This window comes from Pelecanus crispus, chromosome 14, assembly GCF_030463565.1.
Source record: "Pelecanus crispus isolate bPelCri1 chromosome 14, bPelCri1.pri, whole genome shotgun sequence".
Classification (NCBI taxonomy): domain Eukaryota; kingdom Metazoa; phylum Chordata; class Aves; order Pelecaniformes; family Pelecanidae; genus Pelecanus; species Pelecanus crispus.
In genome coordinates, this window is record NC_134656.1 from 6,106,921 (window position 1) to 6,119,411 (window position 12,491).

At 45.7% G+C, this 12,491-nt stretch overlaps 1 protein-coding gene across 1 annotated transcript in view; it reads right to left on the reverse strand.

Annotated features, from left to right (window-relative positions):
- Positions 1-6,972, reverse strand: part of VAPB (VAMP associated protein B and C) — a 34,001-nt gene extending 27,029 nt beyond the window's left edge. The window contains exon 1 of the mRNA XM_075721379.1: positions 6,843-6,972. Within this exon, the coding sequence (XP_075577494.1) occupies positions 6,843-6,900 (58 nt within the window). The 5' untranslated portion in view covers positions 6,901-6,972. The remainder of the gene's footprint in view (positions 1-6,842) is intronic.
- Positions 6,973-12,491: the final 5,519 nt, after the last annotated feature.

Sequence of the window (12,491 nt, forward strand, 5' to 3'; positions counted from 1 at the left end):
CCTCATTCAGAGAGGAGAGATCTATCTAACTGGGAAAGAGTTCCCAACCGAACCAAATTCTCACTTAAATCAGTGAGGATTTACTTGGAGGAAACAAAAACAGCTTGCAGCACAATGATAATGTTAAAGATCACATTCCCTACAAATACAAAGATGAAATTTCAGTCTGAAACAACAGCTGTTGCCACAAACAAAACTGTTGCAAACATCATCAATAAAGCTTTCAAAGCCAACCAACTACAGTGACAGAAAAAGTAAAAAGGCTGTTATTGGACTGACTATGAAATGCATTCAGCAGTTATTACTTGTTCCCTGCAGGGAACAGACATAAGACCAATATGGTAACAAGATAGTAGAAAACGAGTGTGACTGCAAGATGTGGGCAGAATTAGCAAGGGTCATTTGAGTCCTGCGTTGTCTCCAGCTAGGCAGAGAGCTACGTTTAGAGGCACTCTAAAAGCAAGAAACAGGACAAACCCTCGGTCACCCAGTTTTCTACAAAAATTACATTGTAAGATATGGAGAAGTTGCTCATTTGATTCAAAACTCATTTGATGCAATCAATACCTTGCAGAGCCGGCTAGATACAACAAATTAAGCTTCTTTTAAAATTGGGTATTTGCTCATAGATGTAAGCTGACCTGAGCTCATAAAGTTGGATCATTCACTATGGTGATGATGCCTTTTTTCCAGCTGAGTTTCAAAACAGATCTGACAATCTATTTAAAGGTTTGTACTCTAATTTTCACAATCCTAATTCCAAATTAGAGTGCAATTAAACAAAATTCAGCCTTGTATTCAAAGGTAGCTAACCTATTTTAAAAGAAATAAAGCATTGCATGACTACTGATAAGTTTTTAATTTCTAAAACCTGTGAAGTGAGGGGGGGAAAAAAGGCAATAATTTCATTTCCAATGAGAAGAAACTATCAGAAACTCCTGGGCAAATTTCTACTCTGTATTCCTCTTTCATGTGTGGTAAGACATTGCCCATGGCATGCAGGGTAGCAGCTGGTAAATACAATTCACTGCTAAGCATCTGGGTGAACCTGCACCCACTACAATACATTATCTGTGTCTTTATTTTGACGTGATAGCCATGCTCCGAGGACTTAAGACAGCAATGCCTTACCTTATGGTTACATATGTATTTTCAATATAAGTTGTTATCAGGTATTTTTCCTGAAGAGATGAATAGAGGACACATCCCATCAACCAAATCGGGCTGGCAATCTGCTACCCTGATGAGCTTTAAAAAACAAACTTGACAAACTTTTTCACTTATCACTGCAACGGTTCCATAGCTCAAAGTGAGCTGAAAATTGGTGCACATACATGAGATTCCCAAGGAATGGAAAATTATTCATGTATGTGTCCTATCCCTTACAATAAAGGCAAGTAGCCGATCATATTAAAGCCACAAAATCCCACAAAACTAAGAGAAGTAACCGCCAAATAGCAGTTGCTCATGCTGGTTTTATCACTGCATTAGGACCTTTCTTGAAATAGTAATACTTTGATCCCATTAATGCTCGTTACTTCAACTGCAATTCTTAAAATCTATGCAGTACAAAATTATTCAAAAGCCCTTAACCTATAAACCACATTGACCAAAGGCCTTCAAGCAGATTGTGAGATTTTTGGAAATAGTCTTGGGAGACCTAAATACATTAATTAAATTTAACAGAAAATGCAGCTAAACCTCCTTGACTGCTTCATACATCTCAAATAATTGTTATTTGGCTCTCTAACCGTCCTAGTCAAAGTTTCAAATTTCTGTTAGCCCCCACACGTACAATTCCTCCCCCCTTTCCCAGTGGGGCTCTTAGTGTCATGTCTCTAGCGTACAGGACACCAGCAGCTTACGGAAGCTCCACAGAACCACTGTCTTCAACTTATTCCACCTTTCAAAAAATTCTGTGTGTCAAGAGACACTCACAATGCATCACTATCTTCCTTATATCTCCAGTTCTTTCCCTCCAAACCCTGCTTTTAAAGTGAAGAGTCTACACAAAGTGATAAAGTAATTATAAAACTAATGGTGCACGTGAAATTAGAATAATTCAGTGAGATGCAGCAACTCTGTACAACTATAACAAACACTTAATAGTTAGAATAAGCTATTGATTTTAGCTAAGTTGCAAGAAGAGCGAGCATAACATGAACTGCAAGTATTTAAGTGTCACCAGAAAATGGCTAATTTTGTTTGATAGCTGGGCTACATACTTAGATTTCTTTACATTTAGGAAGCCTGCCTGTTATTTAAATACTATGACCTCTTTTTAAGTGTATAACTTGATTATCAAATTCAAATATGTAGAAAGATGTGAAGGTTTACTCGTATTTAATACAGTAACAATGGTTTTACTAGGAATCAGGCCAGACCAAGGGAAGCATGGACTGGTACATTTTCCAGCAGAAAAGTAGATAGCCATTGACACAGCAGCCTTCAAAGAGTAAAGAAATCCTAGTACTGACTGCCATTATGCTGTGAATACCAGGAGGGCTCTAATAGTTTAAAGAAAACAGCATGTAAATTTTTAGCTTAAAAGATGCGTATTAATTATACTGAACAGGCAACCTCTCACAACACTGTCACTATTTTACGTTCTTCAACACAGCCTGTTCCAGCAGCAATGACCAGAAATCCCTATTTATCCAATACAGAACAGAACAAGCACAGGGTCAAATCCCCCCGAACACCTTCAGTGCAGGAGTGCTTCAGTCATCAGAGAGATGATGACAGGGATGGAGATGTAATTATATAGTTCAGCCGCAAGGTCCGACTAAGTCCTTAACCCCTCTTCTGAGACTCGAGAACTGCAGGTTCAGTAAAGGCTAATCTTGCGTCCCAAACGTTACCGAACTGTTGGGCTGAAGAGCCTTAGCCTGGTATCTGGTAAGAACTGGATATTCTGTCAGATACAGGAGGCTTTGCACACCTACACTGCAATGCACAGACCTGGCTATAGTTTACGCAGACTTACCTGAAGGAGCTCAAACTATCTTATTGGGGAGTGGCAGCCACCTAGCCACGATAACGCTGGTTATACAAGCTGCACGGGATGGGACTGTGGCTAAACACCAAATCCTTCAGTCACAGCGCTGCAGACGTACTGTTGGGCTGAGCACATCTACACGGGCTGAGGCCACACCTTTGGGCTGCAGCTCGGAGGTACCCAGGGGATTCACCTGAGCCAGTGACAGGCGATAGCTCCGGAACAACACCGCTAGGCCGCAGGCCAGGGCTGAATCAGTACTGTCAGGCCTGGAGAGTATTGGCTATTCTGGTTTATTATTGTGCCCTTTGCAGAAAGCGAAGTTACACAGTGACACATTGGATACGTGCAGGTGCAAAATCACACACTGGAAACAGGAAACAGCATTTCCAATTGGCAGCAACTTAACACGGTTTTGCGAGGAATTAACCCTGCATTTGGCAATACTGCTATTTGCCACTTGGGGAGCACTGCAACAGAGTGCTGAGTCATAAGTCCAGCCTAACCTGTAGCAAACCTCTAAAAATGTTGCTGGAATGTACCTCAGCCTGTGCCACCTCCGGTTTTGTGCACGTCCCCTACTCAACACGCTCTGCATCTGCAAAGAATGCAGAAGCACTTCAAACACCTAAAACCCCAGGCAAGTTCTAAAATAAGTTATATTCTAACAAAATTTTACTTGCTGACATTAAACAGACGATCTCTATTCCAGATGGGCACATTACGCTGAAATGACAGATTGGCCTCGCTGGGCAGCCACCCCGTGAAGTGCACGCGGCAGTGCCCTATAGCACACGCGCGGCACCGTAATTAACAACCCTTTCAAAACGCATCTAACAAAAGGGGCCAGAATTACACATCCTTGTGTAAACTTGCATTTTATAATTCATAAAGTCAGGCCCTTGAATGTTGTAATCCAACTAATTCTTGGCAGATGGCTGGATGTTATCTCCTAGATTAAAAAAAAAAAAGAAGCGTTGTCACATATAACAACAATGGTCTTTTTCACCATTCATTACCAATGAAGTCTGAACAATAAACCTTTAGTTCGATGCTTTCTCACCTAGGCTGCAAGTCTACACCCACCAAGGAGCGGAGGAAGTCACTGGCAAGACAGTAAAGCTCCTATTCCACATGGCATCAAAGACCAGGGCAAGGAACCGGGCACCTCCGGCCACATAATGGTGGGCAGAGGAGAGCGTCCTGCCTCCCACTACTCACAGCTGCATTTCAGCACAGCACATGCTGATGCTATTTTGGAGCCTGGGTGTTACGGTGTAGGAGATGCGAGGCAGCGAGGAAAGACAACCCCTGCTCACGTTCACATGCCGTGAAAAATTCTAACATGAAAAACTCCTTTGATATTTTTGCAAACAAGTAACAAACAGAGTATTTTGAAACAGAGTGCCAAATGAATTTAGAAGATTCACTGCAAACCAAGGGGCTGCAAAAGCTTCTTAGAAAAGGTCTTCAAATCCTTTAAAAGCAAAAGTGCTGGCTAAGAGAGAGAAGTCTGCAACCCCATAGCGACTGGGACACGTTACAGAAGAAATCCTCACTCTGGTGTTTTACTTCCTGCATCTTTTTGCAAACATCGTGCTTCCCTCTAGATTTTGTATTTAAGAACTATACAGAGCACTTCAGCAGCATCAGAGGTAGCTATTTTGAGCTTTTTCTACCTGTCCGCATTTTGACTAAGACCTTTACCTATTTCCAGCATTTGTGAAACTTGGTTTACAGTCCTACCTCACTGACATTGCTGCCCAACATTAAGCATCGGATCTTTCAGCGCACGCCAGCGAGGAAGCACAACCGTACCAGCCAGCAGCACTACTGACCTCTGTCAGTTTGCATCTACTCGTACGGTGCAAAGCAGCACTCTGGAAATAAATGTGACTATTTACAAAGGTGAGAAAATCATTACTGCCGTATTACCAGGCAATATGCCATCACAAAACCAGCAGGACAAAAAACACCTAGAGCAGAATTTACTTCATGAATACTTCAAATTGGCCTTTCCTGAATGAAGGACAGCGGTCAGCACTGCTTGTTAGAAAGGACTGTAAGACAGAATTCATTGCTGAGGCGTACAAATGCTATCCATAGCATTAAGTCTGTTTGAACATTAACATTTAAGCATACTTTTAAACTAAGCCATTTATTAGCTGCAGTTAGTCAAGAAACATTTTGCATCGTAAGGAGTATACGTCGCTGGCTAACGATCTGGCAACCAAAATCCATACAGCTAGTTGATTTAACTTCAACAGTTACTGATTATTTAGCCTAGAACCTCAACTGAAGGACAGGCAGCCTGACAAGTTATCTTTTTGTCAACAAAACCCCAGAGTTTGGCTGGGTTTACACCTACCTGTGACGAAGGGGGGGGCGCACCGAACAACCCTGAATCACAATTACATCTCATTGACAAGTCAGCGCCAATTAAGGCTCCGCTTTTTACCCCCCTGAGTTTGGATTCGCTTGCTTGTTGAACACAGCATTATTCAGAACAAGAGCCAATTTTCATCAAATCATACTTAACATAAAGAATGTTGAAACGACGACCGTTTCCTTCTTAAGCACGTTTGATACTGCTGCCATAACAACATGCAAATACTTCAGCTGGCAACAAAGATATATTCATTCCTCCCGGTGCTTATTACCATGCTTTTTGATAAGCCCACTCTGTGTTACTTCTAGTATATTTACTAAAAAAAACAGGTAAAGACTTCCCCTACGTTTGAAAATGTACGTGAAAGCTTTTTAAAGGAGTATTATTTTTACCAGAAGCCAGCAAATAGATCACTATTTTTAAAAAAAAGCCTATTTGCCAGCTATGCAAATGAGGCTATAAAGCACCTCTGACTCTGGTAGCATAAATAAACTTGCTGAAGGCTTATTTGTAATCCCAGAATATTGTATTACAGTAGTGCTATCCATCAGGCTACAAGACGCTAGCGAAAATTCAAACCCATTCACGATTTTTATTTAAAGAAAGGATGGATTTTCGCGCAGGCAGGGCGCTCACGATTCATTTCTCTAAGCGGCTTGTCAAATTATTGTAATAGTAACATGAAAAAGCCACGAAACGCTGCCCAGAGGCCCCGCGCTTCCTGCCACAGCCCGGCCGGGCCGCCCGCCCGCGCCTCGGGTGCCCCGGCCCGGTGCGTGACAGCGCGGCAGCACCCGCCGCCCCCGCCCCGGGGGTCTGGGGCCTGGGCGCCGGCTGGAAGCCCCAGCCCCCGCCCCAGCCCCAGCCCTCTGCGGCCGCCGCCCCGCCGCGGGGCCCAGCACCCCCCCTTCGAGCGGCCCCGCGGAGCTCAGGCGCTGCCCGCAGCCCCCGGCCCGCGCTGCCCAGGCCCGGCGGGCGCGGCGGCCCCTCCGCCGCGGCAGGGGAAGGTCAGCCGGGGGAGGGGGGGGACAAAGGCGCTTTTCCGGGGCCGGCCCGGCCGCGCAGCCCCGCTGCCGGCCGGAGAAGGCGGCGGCCGGGACCCCCCGCGCTCTGCCCTCCCTCAGGCCGCGCTCGGCCCTGCAGCAGCCGCCCCGCGGCGCGGGTGGGGGCGGGCGGCGCAGCGGCGGCGGGGGCAGGCCCGGCGGGGACCCCCCGCGCCCGGCCGCGGCCCCTCGGGGCTGGGGTGGGCCGCTTCCCCGCCCCGCGGCAGGCGGGAGAGGCCCGGCAGGGCGGGGGGCGGCGGCGCTGAAGGACATTTTAGCGGCTGGTGGCCCAGCCCCGGCCCCCGGAAAATGGCTGCCGCTGGAGCGGGGCCTGAGAGCGGCCGCGGCGCCGGCCCGGCGCGGGGAGGAGGCGGCGGCGGCGGGAGGGGGGGCGGCGGCGGCCGCCTCGTACCTTTGAATTTCAGCTCGTGCTGCGGTTCGAGGCTGAGGACCTGCTCCGCTTTCGCCATGTTCCTCCTCCTCGGCGGTGGCGGCACCAGGCAGAGAGAGGAAGGGACGGGGAGGGAGGGGGAGGAAGGGGGAAGGAGGGGAAGAGGGAAGGCGGGCGGGCAGGCGGGGGGGGGCGCGCCCGGCTGGCTTGTTCACCCCCCGCCAAGAGGCCCCGGAGCGGCGAGGGAGAGGCGCTGCGGGCGGCGGAGCGGAGCGGAGCGCGGCGGGGCCGGGGCGGGCGGCGGCTGGCAGCGCGCACGCTGCCCGGGCAGGGACGCGCGGAGAGGGCGGGGGGCGGGCCGGGGGCGGGATGATGCAGCACGGCGGGGCCCAGAGAGAGGCTGCGGCTGACGTCTGCTGCCGGCCGCGCCGCGCCGCCCGCCTCCCGCCGCGGCGCAGGGCCCGGCCCGGCCCCGCCGCGCTGCGCTCCGCTCCGCCCCGCCGCCCCCCGGCTCCCTGCGCGGCGCGGCCCCGGGCTGCCGGCAGCGCCTCGCCGCCTTTTCGGGCGCTCGCTGGGCTGGAGCTGGCTCCCCGCGGCCGCAGCGCTGCGGCGCAGAGAGAGGTGTAATTAAGGAAAGCGCTGAATCGTCACTGGAAATCACGGGTTGCCGTGAAGGCCGCCGTAGCGCCTGGCAGCCCGTTATTTTAGGCCTTGATTCCGTAAACCGAGCTCTGCTCCGCCTCGGGGCCCCGCCGCGGGCCGGGTCCCCTTCCCCCGCGCCCAGCCCCGCCGGCGCCGTTCGGCGAGAGCCGGGCAGGGCAGCGCAGGGCGGCCGGGCCCGGCGGGAGCCCCGGCGCGTCGGGCGGCCGCTGCCTGCGGCGCCGCTCCCGGGGCCGCCCCGCCGAGACCGCAGGGCTGCAGCGCGGGGCGGCGCAGGGCCAGGCCCGCCCTGGCACCTCTCCTCAAGCGACAGGAAGGAGTAACTTTTTAACAAACTTTTTCGCAAATAAATAAGACTTTTAGGTCGTCTTAGTGATGTTAACACCACACCCTCCCCCCCGCCCCTTTCTTAAGTAACTGACCCCAAACTTCTGGGTTGCCTAGTTTGGGTTGTTTTGTTGTGTTTTGGGGTGGTTTTTGTTGTTGGATTTGGGGTTTTTTTGCCTTTTTTTTTTTTTAATTCCAGATGGCACGATTTAAAATATTTTTAAAATTTAGAGGTTGTTCTAATATGAACTACTGCGTTATTGATAGCCTTAGGCCAGTGTAGTTACCACAGCGCCACACTTTTTTCTCCCCCCCCCCCAGGTTGTTTTAAACATCCTGAAAGTTCATAAGAATTTATAAAGCATTGCTGTAACCTGTCAAGTTCAGCAAGGAGTAACAATGAAGCAGGAGTTTGGGACGCCCGTCACCAGCAGAAACACGCTGGGCTTAAAAACTGGTAACTTATATACACCAAAAATTATTCCTTAGGCAAGTGGATTTTAGACATACAGGACTTTGGGAGGAGATACCATTTGCAGAGACAAAAAGCAAGAGTACTGACATCGATCAACTTCCAAAGAACAGCAACTCAAAGCATACAGTCACATTAAGTCCTAATCAGGGCTGATTAGCAAACAAGAAAGAGGTGAACAAAAATATGGTAAAACATTGTGAAAATTCATTTTATCACACCAATACAATCTGTGTGATGCAGTGTACCTCACCACACGAATTCTGTGTATCATGAACATTGATTTACTTCATAATTGCCAAAATGCGTAAGGTAGCTAAAAAGATCTGGAATTTGTAACAAGAGGGTGGTTATTCTCATTTCTGGCAATAAAAGCAATGGCAAATGACAGATGTGTATGTTAAAATTAACACCACTAAACAGGCGATGGCATTCGATGCTCGGAGCACCTCTGCAGTATTTATACCCCATCTCAACACTTCAGCTGCTCTTGTCCATGATAATCCCCGTTTTTCAGCTCATCTGCTCAACCACCTCGGATCCCATTTCGTCTTTTGTTTTTGTTCTGAGATGTCTTTCATTGAGTGCCAAAACAAACCCAACCCACACCTGTTTGGTAGAACTCTTGGTTTTGCATAACAGAAGTGAAACCTGCTAACTCCTCCTAGCCAATACATCAGGACTAAGTGTTAGAAGCTTCGGCAAGGTAGGGCAACACACTCAAGTAACATACTGCCTGTCTTCCTTAAATTCCTTCTCTGTTGGAGAACAAATGGTCACATAATGTCATAAAGGGGTGCATTTTCTTTTCCAGGTCCCTGCTAGTCTACTTTGCTTAATTAGGTTTGGAGCCTAGGATGTTCTTGGCTTATTTTTGCTACTTATGGGGGTTTAATTTATAGCATAAACTACAGTTTATGTCATAACACTTTACTATCTCAAATCAGAAGAGAATTGAGTTCATTTACACTTTGGAGTAGGGCTTTCTTTGGCTGATATTCTGGAAAGGTTATCTTCTTTCACGTAATCTCTTAGGTTTTATTTTTTATAAACAGATGCTCTCACTGAGGTAGGCATTCGCAGTCCAGTAACTAGGAGGAAAGACAAGCTTTATACATATCTGCAAGTTAACAGGAAAGTAATGGTGAGGAATAAGACAGAGGAAACTTCGTACAACATATAGTCATACCTAATAAAAAACCCTAAACAACTTTCAGTGTTGCTGCCCAAACATTTCCAAGTTCTACTTTTCCTGAAAGAAATACAAAAGTACAGCCTTAAGCATTTGATGATCCACACCTTCAAGGGTTTGCCAAGTTGTATCCTCTTACCACAACTGGCAGCCCTGAACTTACCTGCTTGAATTTGGAGGACTCACCCATGTTTTCATCCAGGCTGAAGTTTTTATAAAGCACAACATTGTTTAAGTTGAAAATTTATGAAGTCTAATGAATGTAGGTTGCCAGGCTTTTGTTATATGTAAATAACGTGTGTACATTTAATATCATGCAGCTCAGATTCATTGAAATGGGCACACATGAAGGCCACCTGCAACACTACATCCTTACCAATTATGCTAAACAACCCTCACTTTATTAACAACTCAGCCATAACAAGACTTGTTGCCCAGGTGGGTTTTGATTAACAGGAGAAAATAGGGATGAACACTACAGGGAAACTCTTGAGGAGCACCTGAAAGCGTTTGTACTGGAACAATTTTAAAGAACAGTTTCCTTGTTACAAAACTTTTACCTTAAAAGCTATGAAAGTCTTGATCCAAGTAAAACATTCTCTCATATTGTGTGTGCACACAAATTAGGTGGTTTGCATTTAGTTATTACCTCGATTCCCTAGGCACACACAGGTAGATGTGTTTTCCTCTCTATTCTAGCACATTTTTTGCGTTTACCCTTCTTGTGCTCTCACCGATGCACATTCATGTCCCCTTATACAAACACATTCGACACTCCTCAAAATAGCAGGTACTGAACAATAAATTTAAGTTATTGCAGGTCTCTGTTAGAAGGATGACAGTACGCGTTTCCCACATATGAACTGCAGCCAGTTGCTTAGCAGAAACTTGTATCCAGCATTTTCAGCTGAAATAGCAGTATCAGAAACAGGAATTTTTTTGCTTATTTACACTTTTGAAGGCTGCTATTAACAGAAAGCGTTAGACTTGCACCACACATTGAAACAAGAAAACTACATCTTTTAAGCATAGCATAAGACAAGCAAGGTAACTGTAGCCAACTCCGTCTTTTTGCGCTCTACATAACCACCGCAGCAGCGGTTTAAAAAAAGCAAGCTACCCACCAGCTGGCTGTATTAACAAAAGGATCCCTTCCCAGCATGACAGGCCCCCACAACACTGTGCAGATATTAAAAGCACTTTACAGTTTTGATTGACAGAAACCTGGCCTAAGCAGTCAAGAATTTTACATTTCACGCAGTCTAAGCTAAAAGCAACGTATTAAATGACTTGACCCTGGTAGAATTTGTCAGGCCTTGCACTGGTTGACAAGACTGTGTGTGGCCTGCAGTTTCTCAGACATCATGCTGCAAAGAAAGGAAGCGTTGCACAAAAGCTGCATTCTCTCTGCTGTTTTTCCCCATCCCTTCTTTGTACAAATTTGTCTTCTGCCTTTGTATGTGTATACATAAACCGGGGAAAAGCTACAGTTTCTGAATGACCAGTAGTCAGTACTTTTAGAAAACAGCTATTCGAATCATCACTTAGATTCACTTCTGCCACAGTATTGCTTACATTCCTCCTCTATAATTCTATTGCTATAGACACTATTTTTTAAGATGTTGAGAATTTTGGAAACATTTAACAAAGCCAGCACATTTATAAACAAAGCTTTTTATTAATAAAATGTTTACACCTTTTTTTTTTGCACAATACATCAGACTGGTAGTGATTTAGCATATTATTACACTATAAAAGTTTATTATGAACGCTTAAGCTGAAAAGGCTGTTTACATTATGCCAAATCAACATTTCTTTATTTGCATTCTATGCACTATATGGGAGTGTAACAATTCAAACAAAAAGGAGAGAACAAAAGCCTGGTTTTCCTCATTAGCATCTACAAACCAACAATACAGACAAACCTGTACACGCTCTCAGGACCAGCCCAAGAGAAGACTAAAAAAAGTCTCAAAACATTCATAAGCTTGGGAATTCATCACTACAATATTTCATCACTAGTAATCTGACTACATTTCATGCAGTGAAGCAATGGTTGTAAATTTGTGCAGTTTACAGTGCCGCAAATGCTCTGTAACTTTGAGCGGCTTAAGTTTGTTTTAATAAGAGATACTATAATAAGAAGGCACAGACCTTTCAACCTTTGTAACAGGTTAACCCAATCCTATAATGAAAAGGCAGAATGTTCTTAGGAGGGACAAGAATTGCTGATACAAAGGTTAACCTTCATGCTTAATTTTACAGGCAAACATTTATTACACTGCAAGAGCTATATGCATATCAGGTTATTTTTGTGCCCTGAATACACAAATGCAAATGCAAAGTTTCTTGTTTAGAAGAAACCATCAGAATGATTTCTTTTCTTCATTGTACTGGGGGTGGGAGGTACAAGGGGGAAGATTGCCAAGAGGTCTTAAGTGTCTTACAGCTACAGAAATGCAATCCACTTCTGTGTCTTAAATCAATTCACTGTGTCACAATTTCAATGTTGGATACACAATATTCAGAAATAGGAGGTACAAAAAAGGAAGTTAAAATATAGAAGAGTTTACATCGTGTTACTAGAGCCTTACAATAATTTGCTCCCCCAGGTGAGCATGCTTTTAGCCTTCGTTATGTGGTATAATACAGGAGTGGTACCTGTCTCAGCTCCTATGTTTTCACAAGAGTTTCGTAAGGCTGTAATAACAAATCACCATTTTGCTTGGTGACAAATATTTGCCGCTGTGACAGATGCTTCTAGAACCTTTGAGGAGAGAAAGACACTTGCCACCTATTCTTGGCTAAATCCCATAAGGAAACGAACAAATTGTCAAGAAAACATAACAGATTTAATAGGAAATACATACTGTAATACGAGTAAAAGTGAGGCAAGAGTAGCAGTGAACCTGTGTAGGTGTCAGAGTTCCAGCATATCGAAGTGCAACAACTGGATGGAGTATCACACTCGCACAAATGAAGAGCATGACAGAAAGAGTGGTCTGTATCCTTCAAATTT